A 22,078-nucleotide genomic window follows, 5' to 3' on the forward strand; every position below is an offset into this window, starting at 1 on the left:
GTGGGTTGGAAATTTAATAGTGGCAACTATTTATTCTCAATGTAGTCCCTGCATTGTGTACAACCTGTTGCCAGCGATGTGGAAGTCGTAGTATGCCTGTTCTGTTGATGGTTTGAATGAAGCAGTCTATTGCCTGAAGAATCTCTGGAACAGTTCGGAAGTTTCATCTAATCAGTCACAGGGGCTGGTAGAGCATCTGCCAACCCCATCAAGCTAACAAATCAGCCACAGGTTGCGCTATAGGTGCCCAATCATTGTCCTGCAAAATTATGGGAGGATTCAGCAGAAATTGTCTCCTCTTCTTTCGCAATGTTATGTTATGTTCCAAAAATGAGCAGCAATACTGCGCATTGATGGTCTGTCCTGGAGGTACGGCGAGAATCACCAGAACTTTCACATTAGTGGGGTTCTGACTACACAACCTTAGACCGCCAACTCCAAGGCATGAACCTAGTGTTGGAAGGAAGAGTCAATTTACTAGCAGGTAGCTTAGGTATCAAACTAAAATGTGGTATAAATGAGAAGCACCGGTTCAGTTTCATGACGTACATACAGCAGTGCTGCCACTATGAAATTTCCAACCCACTTATATTATGCTTGCATAAAATATTTATTTCAATAACGCAAGACTCAATGAAATATTCCAAATAGAAATTAAGAAATTGTTCATTTCTTTAAATTGATGCAATGGTTATAGGGGAAAAAATACTAAAGATATGTGAACAAACTAGCAGATAAGAAACTGGTTTGAAACACTTTATAAAATGTAAAATAACATTTTACTATTTACAATTGGACTTGCAGAAAACACTAAATTATACAAATCAATGTGACTCAAATACGATATATAAAATGAGGTATACAGAAATACACAATGTATTACATCCCAACCAGTCCAGATGCCTAGTCATGCATCAACATGCATTTATTTACTCTTGGCCTGATGGATTCTATTCTCCAGGTCTCTTTTATGTCTGTTACTTATATCTGTTAACTGTGTGACAACTGGTTGAGTTTCACCAGGTGACATCTTGATATGGAAGAAGCAGTTCAAACTGATTAATTTGTTCTTTGCTTGTTGAAAGCCCTGCAAAGGAAAAAGTACATAATTATTAATTAGATACTTTTAAGAATGGATGAACTTGTACAGTTGCGGACACTAATTGGTTGCAATAGCCTCATTATAAATGAATGGAGACGTTTAACTCCAAAGTGTTCATGACATTTCATTAAAAAGCCCTATATCAGTGTTCTTAACATTTCATTAACCATTCCACTGTTGCATAACCTGCACCTTAATTGAATGTTTTAAGTGGTGGTCTTGAATTCTCATGATTACCTGCGTGAAGCTACTTGCCAGCTGACTCCACTTACCACTGCCTACATACAAACCTGGTAACCCTAGCAGAGCCAGTGTCCAGTTACAACTCCTCCACCAAAACAATTTGTCTTCGTGGACTTCACGATACCTTCCACCATTGACTCCAAACACCATTCATGTCTTCATGGGCAAACTCAAACAAGAGTACCCTTGAAACCACTTCTTTGCTTGTTTTATCAGACATTTTTAGGCTCTGGGTACATAGGGAATGTAGTGGAGGCAATATTTTCCATTCAACACTTGGAATGTCCGGTGTACTGTTTACTTGCATGTATTTTATGATTTCTCTCTAGTTATCACCAGCAAATACTTACATACATTGTCACTGACAATTTGTCAGCCATTGACATATCCAAGGACCTCTGTCGCTCTACTCCTCCATCAGAAATCAGCAGAACTGGGTTGACAACAAAGACACTTACAAAGATACCAACCCTATGGCTATAAGTACTGGAGGTTCTTTCATGATACAGAAATTTTATTATTCTAACATCCTCATGTTGACAAAAGTGGATCACAATATCCCATTCTAACCATGTCATAACGAGTAAAAACGAATGGGATATTTTCCAATAACTACACATTTCCGGATGGCCTTAAGTTCAAAACACATTTCTCTTCATAAACTCTTATCGTCTTACATAATATCTATGAAACAAAGTTAAAATTAACAACAAAAAAAACCAGTAATTTGGCTGTAGTATTGTATGGATCTGAAACTGCTGTTTTTGTTTCTTAATGACTAAATAAGTCGTAATGATGTGACATGGGTTTGATGTCACTCAAAAAAAACCGTAAATCTTCTGACAACACTACAGTTCTAACTTTTGCATATTGATATTGAATATACGTACCATACATATACATGCATTCAAAATATCGATGGTTCCCGGATAGCCACAACTCTATGAAGACGATAAAAGAGTCATCATGTTGGGAGGCTCCACCTTCAAATGACTGCCTTAAAATGCATGGTGGTGTTCTTACTGGAGGAGCCTAAATATAAACTCTGTATATAAACTCTTTGGGTACAAAAGATTCATTTAGTAATGCTTGACATGTGAGGAAAACAGCACATGCCCATCAGACTACATCGTGTGTACTCCACAAACTGTCAATTGTAACACAGAACCTGACTCAAGATATCTCAATTTCGAAGACTAGTGCATGCAAGGAACTAAAAAAGTCCAAAACTCTCAGTGTAACAACTTAAATTGAGAGAACTTCACATTGTTCACCTGGGAATGAGCCTTCATGAAATAAACTTCTTTTATACATCAAAACTTTGTGCAATCTGCGGTGGGTTTTTCACGCTCAAGACCATTACAACCAAGCACAGAGTACTATACTCTGTCCCAGGAATCTATGGAGCAAGCGAACGAAAGTAAGTCTGTCCAAGAGGGGATCGAACAATGAAATCTTGCCATGAAATGGGATTGCATGGACGGGTAAAAGAGACTGCAGTTACCAGCTGTTTTCATCAGCGTGTACTGCTTTGCTCGCTTTCTCCCCTTTTTTTCAGTTATGTGCAGGATTGCTCCCGAGATTCCCAGGATAGAATATAGGTGTTTGTTGCTGAAAGGGAAATCTTGCCTGTGAAGGATTTGAATTTAAAACCTGATCAGAAAGGGAACCAATGTAATGAGCAATTAATTACAAAATATTTTGTAAAACAAATGTCAATATTTTCGTATCATCAATTACAATGAATGATTTCTTTCTTTCAAATAATAAAACAATTTAATACAATTTCAATTACTTCTACTTTCAGAAATCAAATTAGGTTGTTCGTAAATTGAATTTCTCTAAAAAAAATTTAAGGTAAAATTGTAAATACAAAAAATAGTATTTTAAGGGTTCAGTTAATTTAAAGTCTTCTAACATACATTTCGTAACGTTACCAAATATACAATACCACTGTAAGGTTCGAGAATTATTAAGACTTTGAACTCAAGAGTTATTCACATAAAGTATTATAGTGAGTAAACCACACTCTTTAATTTTCAAAAATAGATTTATTGATATATGATGAAAGTTTACACTATTTGGAGCATTTCTGAAAAATCCTGAAGTTGACAGGTGCCACCGTTCCCGAGATATATCAAATCAAAAATATCCAATATGGCGGACTCTTTTCAAGATGGCGGCCATCAGCATGCAGATGGCAATTGGCTACTCAACTGAACATGTCTTAAGTGGTATAACAATTGATTCTTCCAAGTCTCGTGCTTTTATCGAATAGTCAATGATTCCAGACTTAACCGCCGGACTCTGATAAAGACACAACAATTTTTTGGTGCTGTCCTCCATTTGGAGATGCATTTTCTGGCGCATCTTTCATTAAAATATATTAAAACTGATATCGTTTTAAAGCTTATAAATTAGGCTACAACTTTTATTCCAAACATTTTTTTGTCATTTAATTTGTTCAAGAGTTACAAGGCAAAAACCTCGGAAAGCACTAGAAAAAAATAACTTTTTGAAGATTATTGTTTAAATTACGGCAAAACCACCAATATTATCGAAAAATTAAACAGAATCTTTATTGTAGCCCATCTAATGAGGATTAAGACTAAAAAATATTTCCTGCCTACGACCATTGGTTAAGGAGATGTAGGTCAATAACTGAGAGTCTGCAAAATTGATGTTTGTAGGGGGTGCTGGGGGGAAAGCACAGTGAGGAGGAGCGGGGACTTTTGGGATTTTGCACTACTAGTAGTGTTCTAACAACTGACCAAAATTCAGCTTTTACGGAATTATTCCCGACATGAAACCTTTATTGACTGGGTTATTGTACCTGCTACCATAGATTATGAATCTACTTACATTGACAATTTTCTCCTTAAATATTGGATTTCCAGACACCTTTTTCCGCATGACTTGCAATTCTGGTACACTGAATCCAACAATATCTTCAAGCACCTGGAATATAGAGCAAAATAAAATCATTCTAATTTAATATAACTTAGGGATGTGCCGAAGCCGATTACAGATGTATGAAAATCGGCCGAAATTGACACATCGGCATCGGTATCGGAATCGGCAAAAATCCGATATTTAAACCGGTACAGATTATACTAGGGTTTTTACCTTCTAATAAGTTTTATATTCTAGTTTTCTAAGATTTATTGAAAATTTGGTTATGATTCGTCATTATTAGAGTTTTTGTAATACAATTATTGCAAACTCATCCAGAGGATCAACCTAACTATAAATCGGAAATAAAACAGTATATTGCTGAACCAGGATCTGCTGTTGTATTGGAAATTCAAAAATGAATATTCAAACCTGAAGCAAGTGCTGAGAAAATACTTGGGCATACCTGCTGCATCAGTATTCAGTGATTGAGTGTTCAGTGTTGCTGAACAGATTTGAGATAAGAGAAGAAGTAGGTTACTTCCTGAAGTGCTTCCAAATCTCGTGTTTCTGAAGTTGAATCTGGCAGAACAGGAATTCATTTTGCATTTCAAAGAACTGCTTGTGTACTAATGTTAAATCTCTTGAGAATCCATGTTCTTCTTAAAGGTTCACGTAACATTTTGTAGATGCAAATGTACATTCGCATCTCTTGAGAATATATATGTATATACATATGATATGCAATAGAAATGTACATAGCAAATTTATTTTTGTCATGCTGAAAATAACATTCCATTTCTGTTTAATAGTCTTTCTTCGTCACATCCCTAATATAACTACAATAAGTGCTTTTTATTTCTAAATACTTGAGATACATTGCTTTGGTTATTTGACATTGCTTTTCTGCCACGATGATGAATGGTGCCTTGTTAGTGTACAAAATGAAGTACAGGGTGTGCTGTGTGGAAGAGAGGTTGACATTTAGGTTACTCCCCAAACAACTGTAGTATTACATAGGAAAGAACACCAGTTTTTATACTTTTACCATTGTAGTCTTCAGCATGCAAGTTATGTTCCTTAATATGATACCAAACTTACAGTGTTACACCATGGGTGCAAGCACAATACAATGCTCACATAATGCATACTGCTAGTTCAAAAAATGAACACTGCAACATTGTTACAAGCTTAATTTGGTATTTGTATTATTTTTATTTAGTTTGCAACTGCCACTTTTGGCTAAACACTACAATGAGAATGAATGATGATTAGATGAATTTCATAAAGGACACTCCCAAGAACCCGAGAACTTTGATGGTGAGGTCAAAACGTCAAACACTTAATGTGCTCAGCCAGGAAGCTTTCATTTAGTACAAATAACCAGAACTTACCTCCTCTGAAAAACTAACTTCCAGGACACCAGAACCATCATTTATCTTAGCTACAAGATCCCATTTCTCGTCCTTCACTTGCAGCTTGGAAGTCAATGTAATGATGAACCCTTTGACAACATACTCAACTTCACTTGTTAATGACAAGGACAGCAGCTGAGAAATATACACAAAAGGACTCTGTGGAACTACATATGGAACAATACTAATGCTTGGTTCAACGTGTCTGCTTTCCAATTTGCTCGTTTGTTCTGGCGCTTGATTGTCTCTCTTCAGAAACGATGTAATCTTACTTTGCGTTGAACTTATAACACAAGTGTTACTACTGTTTTGCTTTTTTTGACCAACATTTGGCACTGAAACTTGAGTATTGTTTACTTTAACTCTGTTTTGGTTAAAGGAAGAGTTTTGTTTTGCTGTGATGCCTTTAAACGGAAGCACTGGTTTTGATACATGCTGCTGGTTGGTTGGTAAATTTGCATGATTGTACGTATGGAACTCAGTCTTCAATTTTTTAGTTGCATTTGTGTTTCCTGTAGCTGCATTTGAACCTAAAATCTTCCCAAACTGTTTTATTGTATCGTTAACATTGTTACGTTTTTGCACAACAGATTTCAAGTCTGAAAAGGTTTTTTCTTCAAGTTCGTCAACTGATAATTGCATGAGGAGTCCATCTTCATCATCGCTTAATATTGTTTCATCACTCCTATTATGTACACATGCAGTATTTTGGAGTATGCTGGAAGCATTCGAACGATTTGTTCCTACTCTATTGGAAGAAGTAAGGTTTTGCTCCAAGGCTGCTACTTGGGCCTCCAACTCAAATTCAAGCAATTCGTCGTCATCTGGAAAGTCAGTTGTTTTCCTCCTTTGCATTACTGGTGCCACCTGTTGAAAGAAATCCCATCTTCTTACTTACAGTTTATAAAATATTGTAATTTGTATTGATATTATGCAGATATCAAAAAACAGTGCATGCAAATAGTACATTTAGGAAATGAAAACCGAAATAAATATATGCAAGGTGTCTACCAGTCAAGAAAGTCTACCTTGGCACTGTTTCAAAGTTGTGGTTCAATTGCTTCAAATGCTCCTTTCTTATTTAAAAAATCGGGAGTTCAAATTTCTATTGTTGTTCTGTTGTTTCTGAGGTTAATTTATTCTATACAATTTATAAACTACCTTGGACCACCATCTGGTAGCTCATCGGTCAACTGAGTTAATCAGAAAAGGAAAGAAATCGACAGGCAGGTTAAGAAGTCAAGAAATTATGCTTGTGGACAAGAATTTTTGCTATCACAATGATTGATTTATTGATTTTGTTTGTTTTATTTAATTTTTTCTCCTTTTGGCTAATTGCGAAGATGAGGATGAATGGTGGTAAGATGACATGGATGAAGGGACAATCACAAACATATTTTTTGAAGCTTTCCTGGCAGCAAATATTGAAGAGGTTTTCTCGGGCAATCAGCCAGGTGATTTCCGGATAGGCTTCCGAGAGCTATCGTCACTCTCATCTTCAGGGATTGAAGTCACCTGGCTGATTGCCCGAAAAAACCTCTTCAATCACAAACATATATTGCCGACACAATTACGAGCCCCACAGAGGATAATACTGGTGGTTAGCCCAGTTACCAGCACCTCACTAGTCTGCAAAATGCAGTTTAGGATGTACTATGTGAAAGGGAGATCGACATTTGGTTGTCTTCGGAAAGGATCACTTCTTACACCCTGCAATCACAATGATGACCAGATGAATTGTTCCTATTCTTAATTTATGATGACAACTTGAGCAGTTCACCAAGTGATAGCTGCCTTGCTTTATTATTTTCTTAGGTCTACACGTATCCTATAATATGCAAGCTTTGCCTGACATTTGTGGAAAATATAAAATTGTACTAAGTTGTGGTTAAGATTTGTTCAACGTTGTTTCTCAAGAATTACATTCTTGTATGTGTGAAGCAGTGGCATGCGGTGACATTTTCCGTTGGGGAGGCAGATCCCGAAAAATTAAGAAAACCAAGAATTCATTGCTTCTACATGGTACATTATACTGAAAACATGAGCACTCTACCTGATACTGTTTCCTTAACGTAAACGTCTCTAAGGGAAAAATGATTGTCCTGGCACAGTTGTTCATTTATTTGAACTTCGGTTGGTCTGTTGTTAAACAAATTTAATCTAACAGACAATCGTGGATGATTGGAAGAATTTTCAAGATTTTCATACATTGCAATATTCACAAATCTACTTTGGCACTTTGCCAATACTAAAGTTTTTGAAGCAAACAAATAGAAATTCACCCGTCGGAAAAACTAACTTTTAATCTCTCAACCTGCTTAAAAAAGGTGTGACAGCGGCCAGCGAATTTTACCAACTATTTGGCGGATGTGTCCATGGACATGTTAGCTGTCTTAATAGACTGAATGCTCTGAAACATTTTTTTATTTTATTGTGTCTTGTTTATCATGGCGAAGTTAAGGCTTTGTAGCCTTTTCTACCAATTATCTTCACATAAGATATGCCATCCGTATATCAGCAATCATATTTTTGTGTTTTGAAACTTTATAGTTTATTTATGAATATAAATTTTAACTAGCTTGGTGGATATGCTACAACGCTGAAAGTATACAGTACACGTAGACACTTAATCATGTAGTTCGCAACACTGAAGACATCAGCAGACTTCACCAATGGCATCTGACTTTTTTTTTCATCCCTTACCGATTGGAAAACAAAGATTCCCTCCACATAAGCTAGTCTCCTATTGGGTAATTCAAGTCGCCTGTTTCTATTATGAGCCCTTGGTGGGTTTGTACACGTTGACCAGAGTAATGTCATATCTTGTGGGTGGGTGAATTACTCACAATTACAGAATAATAAGTATTCTAAAAAAATATTTAAAAAATACTAAACTTATTTTACTTACGATTAGTGAGTATGTACTATTTCCAAACGTTTCAGGAATCAACTGTTCCCTTCATCAGGTTCCTTCTTGACTAGCGAGATCGCTTCATAGCCACGTCAAATTGAATTAAAAACAAGGAAAAAGGATATAGGAATAACTATGGTAGAAAAGGAATTCTAAAAACTTGCCCAATCCTGTTAAAACTTCCATACCCACTACCATCCTTTCGTAAAACCACATAAGTTAAAAAGTCAATCTTAAAAGAACATTTTGACTTGAAAAGTTAAAATATGCACGTCAATTAAACTTTCACCCATGAGGGATCCGGATTGTGAGGCACAGCTGTGAGGAATTTGGATCCCTCACGGGTAGGGTTACCAGACGTCCGGTTTTTCCCGGACATGTCCTACATTTTAGCCTCATGTCTGGCGTCTGGGAGGAATTTGAAAATTATCATAAATGTCCTACATTTTGAGTGTAACATAATATTGTGAAAATACGTGTTTCAGTTGAACAAAGAGAAATCATGCAAGTTACAAGTCTATGGACTGCACTCTCAAATTCAGTAGTGAACTTTATTTTGTTTCAGTTATTGCCCAAAGAGAAAAGAAAAGTTTCTGCTGGAACAAAAATGGAAGGAATTAATGAACAAGCTTTTTGGGTCACATTCTGATGATGTCACTGTTCAATGCCTGAGAAAATTTCTTGCCTTGGGGTTTATACTGATGGAACAAGGTGTTTCCCATTCTCATTCAATATTTTGATTCTAATGCAGGGCCTGTGCAGGAGGTATAGAGAACAAAGATGTTGAACTAAAATATACTCAAGATGAAATGAAAGTTCTGGAACCATTTCAAATTATGGTAATTGCTGAATATTTGTTTGCCATTCCAGGTCATAATGAGAGAGTACTTTCATTACCATCAGCACAACGGAGTCATGGGAGATTTTTTTTTTTTTTTTCAAAAAGTCTGCAAAAAGTTTGGTACTGGAGCTCAGTATAATTTCAGAGAGTTTGATTGTTCAGTCTCTCATAAATATATTTTGACTAAAACTGACATTCTGATAAAAATTGGCTCCTCTGAAAGTATGTGTAGTGAGAAGTGCATTGTTTAGTATTGTTTACACATTTGGAAAATTTGCATTTAAGAATTCATTAAGAAATCATTCTTTTTTTTTTTTTGAGGGTGAAAAGTGTAAATTTTACATTAATTTCTAACGTGTTCTAGAAATGTGTATTATTTATTGTGAATGTTTTGTGTCCTACATTTTGGGACATTATGCCCTACTTTTCCCTTATAGCGATCTGGTAACCCTGCTCACGGATGAAAGTGAATTGGCATGCGTCTTTAACTTTTCAAGTTGAAATGTTCTTTTAAGATTGACTTTTTAACTTATGTGGTTTTACGAAAGGATGGTAGTGGGTATGGAAGTTTTAATAGGATTGGGCAAGTTTTTAGAATTCCTTTTCTACCATAGTTATTCCTATATCCTTTTTCCTTGTTTTTAATTCAATTTGTCATGGCTATGAAGCGATCTCGCTAGTCAAGAAGGAACCTGATGAAGGGAACAGTTGATTCCTGAAACGTTGTTTGGAAATAGTACATACTCACTAATCGTAAGTAAAATAAGTTTAGTATTTTTTAAATATATTGTTTTAGAATACTTGTTATTCAGGGTGATGTGTCGCATATGTTTTGTCAACATGCCACAAGAGGGTGTGGATGGCCCCATATCGGAAAAGGACAAACCTTGGAGGCTTGCAGGTTGATTCTCTTGAGGCAACATGGAAGAAATAATGAAAAACCAAAAATTAAAGAAGTAACAGTTATGCTATGGGCCAGCACTGCTTGCCTTGCTGTACCGCAGTGCATGCACATGGTGTGAAGTAGTGGTCACATTATTTAATATTTATACAAAAGTAGAAATATTAAATAAAGCCAGACTAATTCTCTTGTTAAAATACAGTTTCTTTTTTTATCGTAACCAGCCTTAATTGCACAGGGAGGTAGCTATGCATTACTTTGTAGTTTGGCTAAAGTAAGCATATCAGAATTAATGGCTTTGAAATTGCAAGTTCTTCGAAAAAAAAAAATGGATGTATTTCGAATTTAACACAAAGTGTTTATTTTACATAGAAACGTATCCTTTTGGCACCCATCATTTTATATTATTATTATTAATATTATTTATCTGCTGCTTGGAGATTTGGACATATCATAGAATGTCCGGAATCTGGAATACCAGCATGCATTACTGAGTAAATGAGAGATATGCAAACTGATTTGATAACAATACATACCTTTGAAGGGCAAGGTGGCTGATTTCTACTCTGCTGACAGTTGCTGCGTGCTGTAGTGTGTTGATTTGCAATGATGCGTGCTGCAGTGTGTTGATTTGCAATGTGGTGGTTTATAGGATTACGCTGCACAATGTCAACTGCTTCATTATCAACAGTCTGTTCAGCTGGTTCATAATTTTCCAATACGGTAGGATTTGGATTTTCTGCCAAATTGCTACAACGATAAAAATCATTTCAGTTCATTTGAGTGACACAAACAATTTGCGAGTAGGAAGATTGGAAACATTCCTATTTTAGGAGACATTAGTTAAAGTTGTATTTTTTTTACCTTCATATGCAGATTCATGATGTTAGCATGAGCATCTGGGGGTGTATTAAGAAAAAAAAAATATATATATATATATATATATATATATATATATATATATATATATATATAAAAATCAAAGAAGGTAAAACCGGAAGTTCCGTTTATTTCTCCTCACACCGATGAAAAATTTTGAATTTTTCTACTGTCCGGTGAGTGTTTCCTTTTACCTTCTTTGATTTTTACTTAGCCCTTTTGGCCCTCCTTGCTTTTATCCATTATATATATATATATATATATATATATAGATATACACACACACACACACACACACACACACACACACACACACACACACACACACACTGGACTCTTTTTCATTCAATCTCCAAGGAACACAAAAAACATTCAAATTATCCAAAATTCAATTTAAGATTCCACTGTATATATATTTCGAACATATAATTTCATTTCAGTTTCAATGATTTACCTTAAGTATTATAAGGGACTACTGATTACAAGCACAACTGATACAGATTGTTGCAGCAACATGATAACTTAAGTGTTTGGGAGGGGAGGGATCTTGCCCCCTTGGAAAAAAAAATCCTAGCATGCCCCTCCCCCCTGGAAAAAAGTCCTGCAGACACCCTTTGAAAAAAGAAAAATGATCTTCATATGCAAAACAAATTTAGATTGAATGACAAATGCCTAATTTGTCATTGTAATATTTTCATTAAAGGCTTTTTTTTGTTCTCTATATGCGGATAGGCTAATCGGGACTGGCTCTACAGTTTAAAGTGGGATCTGAACCACAATGTGCTTCAACCAGGTATCAAACCTTGGACCCATTAATTACAAGGTGATGACATTACCACTACGAAATCAGGGAAGTTCTCTCTGGAAAAGAAAATTTTACAAGGGGTCCTACATTTAAATATTGATTTGATTCATTGATTGAGTTGGTGTTTTAAGTCCACTTTATGCACAGTAAGGCTAATCAGGACTGGACCTAAAGTTTAAAGTGGGATCCGAACCACTATGTGCCTCCACCGGGTATTGAACCACAGACCCCTTGATTACAAGGTGGCGACGCTGCCACTGCACCATCAGGGAGGCCCTATTTAAATATTAGGTAAGGCATTGTGCACATGTACCACGTGCATTCTATGTATATGTTTTGTAATTCTCCATCTCTGTAGGTTAATCATGATTATGAAAATAAATAATAACTTGATGAAGGAACAAACATTATGAAATATCTGCGTATTACTCAGGATTCAAATGCAGAACTCCTGGTTTGCAAGCATTGTATGCTACTGAGATAAATAACGTCAACAATACAAATCCATTAGTCACCCATTCACACTACACTGAACAAAACAAATGTATGTACTCACAGTGTTCTGGCAAGGACATTTTCAAGTGCATTTGGCACTATCAGTGAATCCACCTCTCCTCCCAGCAATTTTACATTCTGTTCTTTCAGTAGGATCACACCTCTTCTGCACATAACAGGCCCAACAATAAGTATCTGCAACAATGTACTACTTAACAGCCTTTCACAATCATTTAATAATACATCAAAATAAATGTTATGAGCATGTATACATTTTATCTCTACATAGCTGTTTTTAATTTCAGGACTTAAATTAATATACTTGAATGCCTGTCAGCATAGGCACCGATTTCATCAGATATTTGGGGGGGGGGCAAAGCTAAGCAAAGCATGAATTGAATACAGCTTGTTTTAGTTTCTGGGGGGGAGCACCTAAAAATAAGCACACTTGAGTTAATCTTTGAAAAATTGCAATTGCAATTACTAGCACTGACAAAAAAAACATATAGGCCTATATCAGGTACTATGCACATATACATAATGTATATAAACACACAGGGATGGATGGCTCAAGATAAAATTTTCACCTAGGCGAGTTGGATTTTTGGCACCTCCTTCCCTACTTTCCACCCTGTCACTCCCTCCTCAAATTTCTACCCTGGTTGCCCTTACTTTCCACCTTCTGCTAATAAGAAACATGACCGCACACAGGATGATGATGATGAAGGCATTGAGGATACTAAAAATGAGTGGAAGTAGTCTGAAGAAATATTGGTGAAAATAGTATTAAAGGCAGAAGAGGAAAGGAATTGTAGAAATACTTCGTTAAACTAATTAACAATCCTAACCTATTTAAAATAAGTAAAACACTGTTAGCATGTAGGAGTATAATGCTAAGAATACCAAACTCTCCAGGTTCAGTCCACCCAATGTTTCTAAAAAAGTTTGGCACTACTGTTCTTTTACACACTATGCAAGGAGTGTTATTCAGATACCTTCGATCCTGGAATCAGATGCTCATTAATTGTTCTCAGTGGCTGATATTCTATTGCAAGAACTTCCTGAATTCCATCACAGAGACCCAACTTCAACATTCGAGTGGATTTGGGTTCCCAAACCTGCTGATGCTGCTTCGTTGCTTCTACATTTTCTATTGAAACTTTACGTACTTGCTGCAGCTGTGAATATGCTGGCTGGCCAATATTTTTAACCCATTCAACCTGAAATTATGAATGAATGGAACATTATGGAAAAAAGATATCTAATATTAAGTCATCATCACTTCTTAAAAACTGGAACATCGGTCATGAAAAAGATTAATTTTTCTGCAGTTAACATACATGATGAAAATTAAGTAAATAAGGCAATAAAAATAAAATTTTCAAAGCCATTTAATGTGAAATCCATTTGAAAATAAAGAGAAAACGGTAACTAGGTTTTTTTGGTACTTTTTTTACCTCTTTTTAACTAATTCTGCTGATGAAGAGGAATAATATTTTGATACAACTTATGAAGGGAAACTCACTAAGGAACATACCTCCCCCCCTCTCTCAATGATGTAGTGACAATACCATCACCTTTTAATCAAGGGGTTCTAGGTTCAATACCCAGTCAGGCCTATAGTGATTTGGATAGCACTTTAAATTGTACGTATGTACAGTGTCGATTAGCATATCTGTGTTTAAAATGGACCTAAAGTAAACTCACACAAAGGAACATGGATTCATGATAGGGTTGGTTGGTTAATTTGGTGTTTTAAGCCCACTTTATGCACAGTAAGGCTAATTGGAACTGGACCTACAGTTTAAAGTGGAATTCGAACCACTGTGTACCTCCACGATTCATGATAGGGAATCAAACCTGGAATCACCATAACGAGTTGATCACGGAATGTGTTTTGAGCAATGACCACTTAAACTGCTGACTGATCAGTACTGGCACCCTTTGCTATCCTACTACCCAAACAGCTTAGGGGAGGATCCCCTTCCTTTCAAAATTATGTCATTACAGAGAAACCACTGTCACTGCTCTGGATATAAGAAAGAATGTCTACATCACAGATAAACTTACTTGTACAGCATATTTTCCTGGTAATGTAAAGACCATATGACTGCCAAGGTTAGGAGGAAGGCATCCACATCCTATCTGCCGCAAATCTGCCAATGTCCACTGATCCTTCACCGTGGTGAAAGCAGTTTGATCAGACCACTGAAAAAAAGTGCAAATTATTGTTTGAAATTTGTCAAAAAGTAGGTTGCAGAAGTTCTTGTATTCATGAATTTTACCTCAATGACGTGCTCAAATAATTGTTATATACACCTAAAGAATCAGCATGCCAAAATAATAAATCTAGAAATTGTAACTTTCCTGGCGACGTGATTCCATGATGAGAGCAATGTATGTGCTTGAAACATTGGAAGCTAATGCAGATTTAACCTGGCTGGGAAACTGAGAACTCCTGTTTGAAGACAATCTAACCTAACCTTTTCACATAAGAATTTCTGGAGTGGAATGATATTTCTTCGGATTACAAAATACATTCAACGGAGAAGAAAAAACTATTAAGCAAACTCTTAAGGAAATATAACTGAATCTGTCTACTCTACTCAACATAAACATTTAGGCAGGGGAATTATATTTCACAGATAAGAATAAAAATAGATTCAGCATGTGATTATTTGTAAATTACATATTTTACACAATATAAATGAGCATACTTCCAAATTCATCAGATCACCTAATAAGTACACTTGAAACTAACATTAAATGTTTTGAAGATGGTAACACATCTGCTACCTACCCAATAGTCAACAAATGCTTAGTGTAAACACATATATGGATGTATAATATGCCTCTTTAGTATGTGCATTTATACATGTAACCAGTGTTTTCTTTCCTGGGAAGAAAGGTTTTGGAAAGTTGGTTTGTAAGGGAGCTTTCAGACCAAAGAAACAAATGACACAAGCTCCATGCAATCTGTGCAGATGCGCTGCCAATAGATCGTGGCAACATGCTATTGAGAACACAGCTTCTTGTGAACAACATGCAAAAGATAAATAACAGGTGCATATTGTCATGTTACTTCTACAAGATGTTGCATTTATTTCTGAGGGTTCTTTTCCAAGTGACACCCCAGAAAAACACTGCATGTAATGAAATCATTGTTGTAGAACAGGCGAATCTATCAAGTGGTTCAGATTCCATTGTAAATTGTAGGTCCACTTCTGAATAACCTTTCTGTGCATAAAATTGACTTAAAACAAAAAGTTAAGGTACCAGTTTCATAGATCGGAGACACATTAAAATCAGATATTTTTGTGTTTCGCATGGTTTGTACTTACCAATTGTGTATTGTGGAACATAGTTCAAGGTGCCATTATGCTTTTTACACGAACACAAACATTTTTCTACTAAAATACTGCATTTTTCTAAGTGCTACTGAACGCACGTAATGGTGCGATATCACTTCTTTTGTTTTCGAATATCAGTGTTTCCAACCTTCTTCACTGAAAAATACCTACTATCGTGTTTGTCACGTGTGCAAATTGTACATTATGCACAGGTAGCTGACGGATAGTCCCACGAACCATTCATGGATAGCCCCATGAACCATTCCTATAAGGTTAGGTTAGGCAAGCATAGTTAAAAACAAAAGGGGTTGGAAACACTGTCAGGGGGTTACGTCATCCAACGTATGAAACATCCGGTTCATGTAGGAAAGCAATGGCAACTGTGTGTAGGTGAGATATTTCTATTGAAAAATACATGATTTCCCGGTCAAATAGATTCCATGATGAAAGAAAATGCATCAATTAACGTTCGAAACCTTAGAGAAACTCATTTCCAGGTACTAGTATACTATAGGGGTGACACCTATAAATCATTTTTTTACATTGCTAACATACTATTCTGGAATGCGGAACATTTCTTTAGGTGAAATAATGAATTTCTAACAAAAATAATGTCTATTTCTTACATTATTTACAAGTAATTACTGTTACTCGTTATTTCGATTCTGTAACACACATTATGGGGATAGCATACTGGTTCATCGCACGTTGTGAGAGAGTTTTGTCAATTTATGCAGTGTTGCAACATTGTTCACTGGAAAATACCTACTTTCGTGCCTGATTTGAAATTATGCTAATACCTCGCAAACCATTGACGTTAGCCCCACAAACCATTCATGTTAGCCCCACAAACTATTCACATTAGCCTCAAAAACCATTCACGTTAGCCCCACAAACCATTTTCCGTAAGGTTAGGTTAGGCAAGCATAGTTAAAAAAAAAAATACTCGACATGTCATGTTATAGTGAAAACATGGCAAGTTTGAAACACTGACTATGGGATTTACGTCATCCAACACACGGTACATTGTGCTCTCGTGCAGAAAGCAAATGGCGGCAGCAGAAACAGTGTGTCGGACAGAGATTTTTGCTCGCTACTAAATCGTGTACCTGGCGCTCGGATATAAATAGATTATTTCAAGTGTCAGTAGTTCAACAGATGGAAAGATAATGAATTTGCGAGTATGTACGAAAAACAAGCGTGATTGTAGCTTATACCGTTCCCTCTGTAGAAGCAATGTTATTATAAACGTATTTGCATTGTATCCTTTTTGCTCTCCCTTCGTTCCTGTTGCGTTCTGAAACTTTCCGATTAGCTAAGGGAACAGGGCACGTTCGTTCCCAGTGATGGTAGAAGAAGTTGACGAAGAGGATACCGTCATTGTTCGTTTTTTTCATGTGTTTAGTGGGTGTGTGCAGCATGTCGTTGAGTAAACCAAGTGGTAGTGATGGCGAGAGAAGAGAGAAAAATACAGTGTTGTACGAAGCCAGGCACGACAGGTGATTTTTCCGGTGTACAATTTTTTTTTAAAAAAAGTGTTCGAGTGACGAACAAAGAAGTGAAATTGACTTTAAGAAGTGCCAGGATCTAACAGCTCAAGCGTGTGGTGTGAATCAAGCTAACGTTTCTCGGATATGTTCGGGGGCAAAACAATGTGGATCGGGGCCTGCTCCAATGTTTCAATAACCTAGACTAGAAAGCACATTAACATACCGAAAAGAACGACAAATTTAGATGACTTTGAAAAAAGACGTAGTTCGTAGAACAGTCTTTGAAATTTACGATCGTGGCGAATTTTCTACTGCCAAAAAGATAACGTACTCTTTACGGGACAAAATATCTTACAACTTCCACCTTGAGAATATTGAAAGAATTATGCAGTCCCTAATCAGGTATGTTCTTTTCTCCCATTAAGTTTATTATATGTTATATTATCTAATGTTCCGTGCTCTCCGTGACAAGGCGTTTCGCTCAACCACGCTGTCTCTTTTCCGTGTGAGATTTCGACATGGCACCGCTGCAGTGCGCTGCTATTGGCTATCGCCATATGCAGGAGATTTGACGCGCACTATACACCCTGGACACTTAATCAACACTTTGCTAACAGCTGACGAATGAGTGACTACTGGGGAAAAAAATTCATGCCCAAAATTCCCATACCCACAGAAAGATACAGTCATTGGTGCACACGTCATGAAGAAATTTGGAAATTATCGTTTAAATCGAAGAGGATTACTCAAAAAATTGGTAACACACTTAGCGTAAAAATTACGGAAAAAACTTCCTCGTTTCATAAGCTCTCCAAAAAGATACAAATGTTGTCAACTGGCACACGGGTTGGGGGTAAATCTGAATAAAGAGCGGAGAAGGCGCATTGTAGACCTCTTTGTAAAGTGAAAAGAAGTTGTCGGTTGTGAGAAATAAAGGAACGAAAATGAGCTAAATAATAATGTTATTTACCATTCACATGATTCCAGGTTGTCAGAATTAACTGTTACAAACACTACGAATCCTGTTAAAATTGCCTCCCCCGGTTACGTATGCAAGCACGCAGCCTGCGGCATACTTCAGACACAGTCACTCGCGTTGACACTTGTCTCTTATGTATTGGGCGGCTGTCACAATTCTCTCTCTCAACTCTTCTTGGGAATCCACTGGTGTAGACTAACTCTTTCATGTGACCCCAAATGCAAAAGTTGCATGGCGTCAAATCCGGACTCCTCGCCGGCCAGGGTTTCGGGCCGCCTCGACCAATCCATTGCATGGGATAATTGTTGTCCAGCCAGTGTCGCACACCCTGGAAATAGTGGGCTGGGCAGCCATCATCTTGGTAAATCAAACTCCATCTTGTGGCGAGCGGCACATCCTCCAGCAGCGTCGCCAATTCTTCCCTTAGGAAGTTTTCGTAGGTAACACAAGTTAGGTTTTGTGGCAGAAAGAATGGCCCGATCTCATGATTGTGGATGATTCCCATCCACACATTTAGTGAGAATTTTCTATGGTGAGCATTTTCTTTACATTTTCTTGGGTTATGACCCTTAGGGGGCCAAAAATGTGCATTATGAAAATTTATAATACCATCGCCGTCAAATTTGGATTCGTCCGTCCACAGAATTCTTGTCAGGTGATGGGGGTCTTCAGTGTCAGTTTGTAGTAAAAATCGACAAAAATCCATCCTTCTGACAGGATCTCCCTCCTCAATAGCATGCGACTTTTACATTTGGGGTCACATGAAAGAGTAAGTCTTCAGTACACCAGTGGATTCCCAAGAAGAGTTGAGACAGAGAATTGAGACAGTGTGTCAACGGGAGTGACTGTGTCTGAAGTACGCCGCAGGATGCATGCTCGCATACGTAACTGGGGGAGGCAATTTTAACAGGATTTGTAGTTTTTGTAACAGTTAATTCTGACAACCTGGAATCATGAGAATGGCAAATAACATTATTATTTCACTCATTTTCGTTCCTTTATTTCTCACAACAGACAACTTCTTTTCACTTTACGAAGAGGTTTACAACGTGCCTTCTCCGCTTTTTATTCAGATTTTCCCCCAACCCGTGTGTCAGTTGACAACATTTGTATCTTTTTGGAGAGCTTATGAAACCAGGAAGTTTTTTCCGTAATGTTTACGCTAAGTGTGTTACCAATTTTTTGAGTAATCCTCTTCGATTTAAACGATAATTTCCAAATTTCTTCATGACGTGTGCACCAATGACTGTTTCTTTCTGTGGGTATGGGAATTTTGGGCATGATTTTTGTCCCCAGTAGTCACTCATTCGTCAGCTGTTAGCAACGTGTCGATTAAGTCGATTACCAATAACGCTGTATATAATTATGCTATATCGTCCGAACACCTCTCAGTCGTTTATTTCGTTAATTTTATCATTGATACTTTCCTATTCTGCATTGCGGAAGATTCTTTAAGGTGAAGTTATGCCTTTTACCATACAAAAGTGTCAACTTTTCATATTACGAGTCATTATTTGTGTTCCTTGTTCCACTTGGGTAAAAGACAATATGGCGTGCACTCATCATGGATCATCATGCATTGTGCTTTTGTTTTGTCGATTTGGAGTGGGTATGCAGTGTTTCAACCTTCTTTACCGAAAAATACCTACTTTCGTGTTTATTATGTCATCACAAACCATTGACGGATAGCCCCCAAAAAACATTCACAATAGCCCCACAAACCACTGATGGATAACCCCCAAAATTATTCACGATAGCCCCACGAACCATTGATGGATAGCCCCAAAAACGATTCACGATAGCCCCACGAACCATTGATGGATAGCTCCAAAAACCATTCACGATAGCACTACGGACCATTTCCGGCAAGGTTAGGTTAGGTTAGGTAAGCATAGTTAAAAAAAAGGAAAAAATCTCGTAAAAAAAAAAGGCACATTTGGAAACACTGGCGAGACTTTCGACGGTCATGCCATCTGCAGGTAGATAATGGAAACAACGGCATAATGTCGCTTTACAGAAAATGCAAGTTTCTTACATAAAAAGTGATTATTTCTTGTTCTGCAGCATTCTATCGTGAAGTTTTCAGTTTCCGCGAAAGAAAATACCTCCAAGAACTTCGTCAATGCTACAGAAACTGATTTCAGTAAGTAGTTTCTCCTGTAAATTTGAAGAAATCCGTTCGGGCGATATCGCATATTAACCTCTGCGTGTGTGTGGCCTCTCTCTCTCTGTCTGTCTGTCTGCCTCTCTCTCTCTCTCTCTCTCTCTCTCTCTCTGTGTCGGTAAGTGAGTAAGTTAGTTGATTAAATGGGATTACCATATAACAGAAAAAAGTGGTAACACTTTACTATACCGGAGACGGATTTCTTCAAATTTACAGGAGAAAGTACTTACGCAAATCATTTTCTGTAGCGTTGTTGATGTTCGGGAATGTAGTTTTGATCCATTTTAATGCGAATGCATGTGGTTTTCTACGAAAATCTATTTCCGACGCGCTATTGCTGCTGCCGCCATTTGCTTTCTGCACGTCATCGAGAAAAACCGATGTTGTCCGTATATGCTAAATTGAACGAAAGGAGTGCTAATGGAACCTAACCTAACCTAGTAGGCATACCTCGACCCCGTGATGGTTCGTGGGGCTATCGTGAATTTTTGGGCTAACGTCAATGGTTTTTGGGGCTGGAACGAGTTTACAATACCGGACCACTCTCCAATTTCTATGAAATTTCGCCTACTCACTAACTGTGAACTCCTAATCACGAATCTGCATGTAATAATTGGCGGTCAAGTATGGAAATCGAGAAAAAAAACGAAATAAACTATGTTTTCTTAACGTAACGTAACCCTACCATAAGAACAATAGCTCCACGGAACATGCCATTTTCCCAACGAAGAAATCAACAAGGTATAGTTCTCTTAGCTAAAATATTAATTTTTCTTTGTATTTATGCTAATGGAACCTAACCTAACAGGCCTAACCTAACCTTGTAGGCATTCCTCGTCTGACGTCAGCAAGATTGTTGTGCGTAAAGGAAGACCATTAACAAATTGCGAAAGAAAGATGTTTCCGAATTGCTGTGTATGGACAATCACCCTGGTAAATCGCAAGGTTATTTTACAAGTTCTACACGTAAATGTACAATTTTAACAAGTGACCGCCAAATATGAACTACAGATACGTCATCAGGACACCGAAATTAGTAAGTAGGCGAAAATTTATAGAAATTGGAGAGTGGTCCGGTATTGTAAACTCATGCCGGCTTTGGGGCTACCCGTGGATGGTTTGTGGGGCTAATGTCAATGGTTTTTTGTTAGAAATTCATTATTTCACCTAAAGAATAGTACGTTAGCAATGTAAAAAATTGCGAAATAAATCATTGATAGGTGTCTCCGGTATAGTAAAGTAGTACCAAAAAAGTAAGAAAATTAAGTAAAAAATGTACATTTCTTTGTAGGTTTAAATGGAAATTCAATTCAAATGTAAAATTATGACTTTAGGCCTAACCTACCTGACCATTATGTTCCGACAGAAACCATTCTATAAAACCTTCTATCCACGTATCAGCTGAATGTAGTGAATGTTTCTGCAGGAAATTCCTGATGGCTTGTATTTTTGAATCCATTTGCATTTACCTAAAAATGTACATTTTTCATACATGCTAAAGCACAGCGCTGAAATTTCCCTCCCATTTGTCAACATTTGATCACGGAGGATGTGCATAGATCCCTATTTCTGAGCACCAGGTGCAAGCATTTTTTCATGCTATGAAATAAA

General features: G+C 37.0%; 1 protein-coding gene across 1 annotated transcript; it reads right to left on the reverse strand.

The window, feature by feature from the left end:
• Window positions 1-828: 828 nt before the first annotated feature.
• LOC145989418 (recQ-mediated genome instability protein 1-like) lies at window positions 829-22,000 on the reverse strand. The gene is made up of 8 exons (XM_083124760.1): window positions 21,813-22,000; window positions 14,555-14,692; window positions 13,480-13,704; window positions 12,546-12,679; window positions 10,842-11,055; window positions 5,632-6,519; window positions 4,208-4,303; window positions 829-1,087 (listed from the first exon to the last, which is right to left on the reverse strand). Exons 1-8 carry the CDS (start codon window positions 21,930-21,932, stop codon window positions 926-928), a joined length of 1,977 nt encoding a protein of 658 aa, XP_082980886.1. The 5' UTR covers window positions 21,933-22,000; the 3' UTR covers window positions 829-925.
• Window positions 22,001-22,078: the final 78 nt, after the last annotated feature.

Source organism: Lepisma saccharinum, chromosome 6 (genome assembly GCF_977018435.1).
Source record: "Lepisma saccharinum chromosome 6, izLepSacc3.1, whole genome shotgun sequence".
NCBI lineage: Eukaryota > Metazoa > Arthropoda > Insecta > Zygentoma > Lepismatidae > Lepisma > Lepisma saccharinum.

Bases quoted from the DNA above. Each gene is read 5' to 3' on its own strand.
- LOC145989418 (XM_083124760.1), bottom strand. From the start codon at position 21,932: ATGCAAATGGATTCAAAAATACAAGCCATCAGGAATTTCCTGCAGAAA. The intron at 12,680-13,479 runs GTATCTGAATAA...ACATTGTTGCAG, and splicing joins ATCTGATTCCAGGATCGAAG to ATACTTATTGTTGGGCCTGT. The intron at 6,520-10,841 runs GTATGTATTGTT...TTCTTTCAACAG, and splicing joins AGCCACCTTGCCCTTCAAAG to GTGGCACCAGTAATGCAAAG.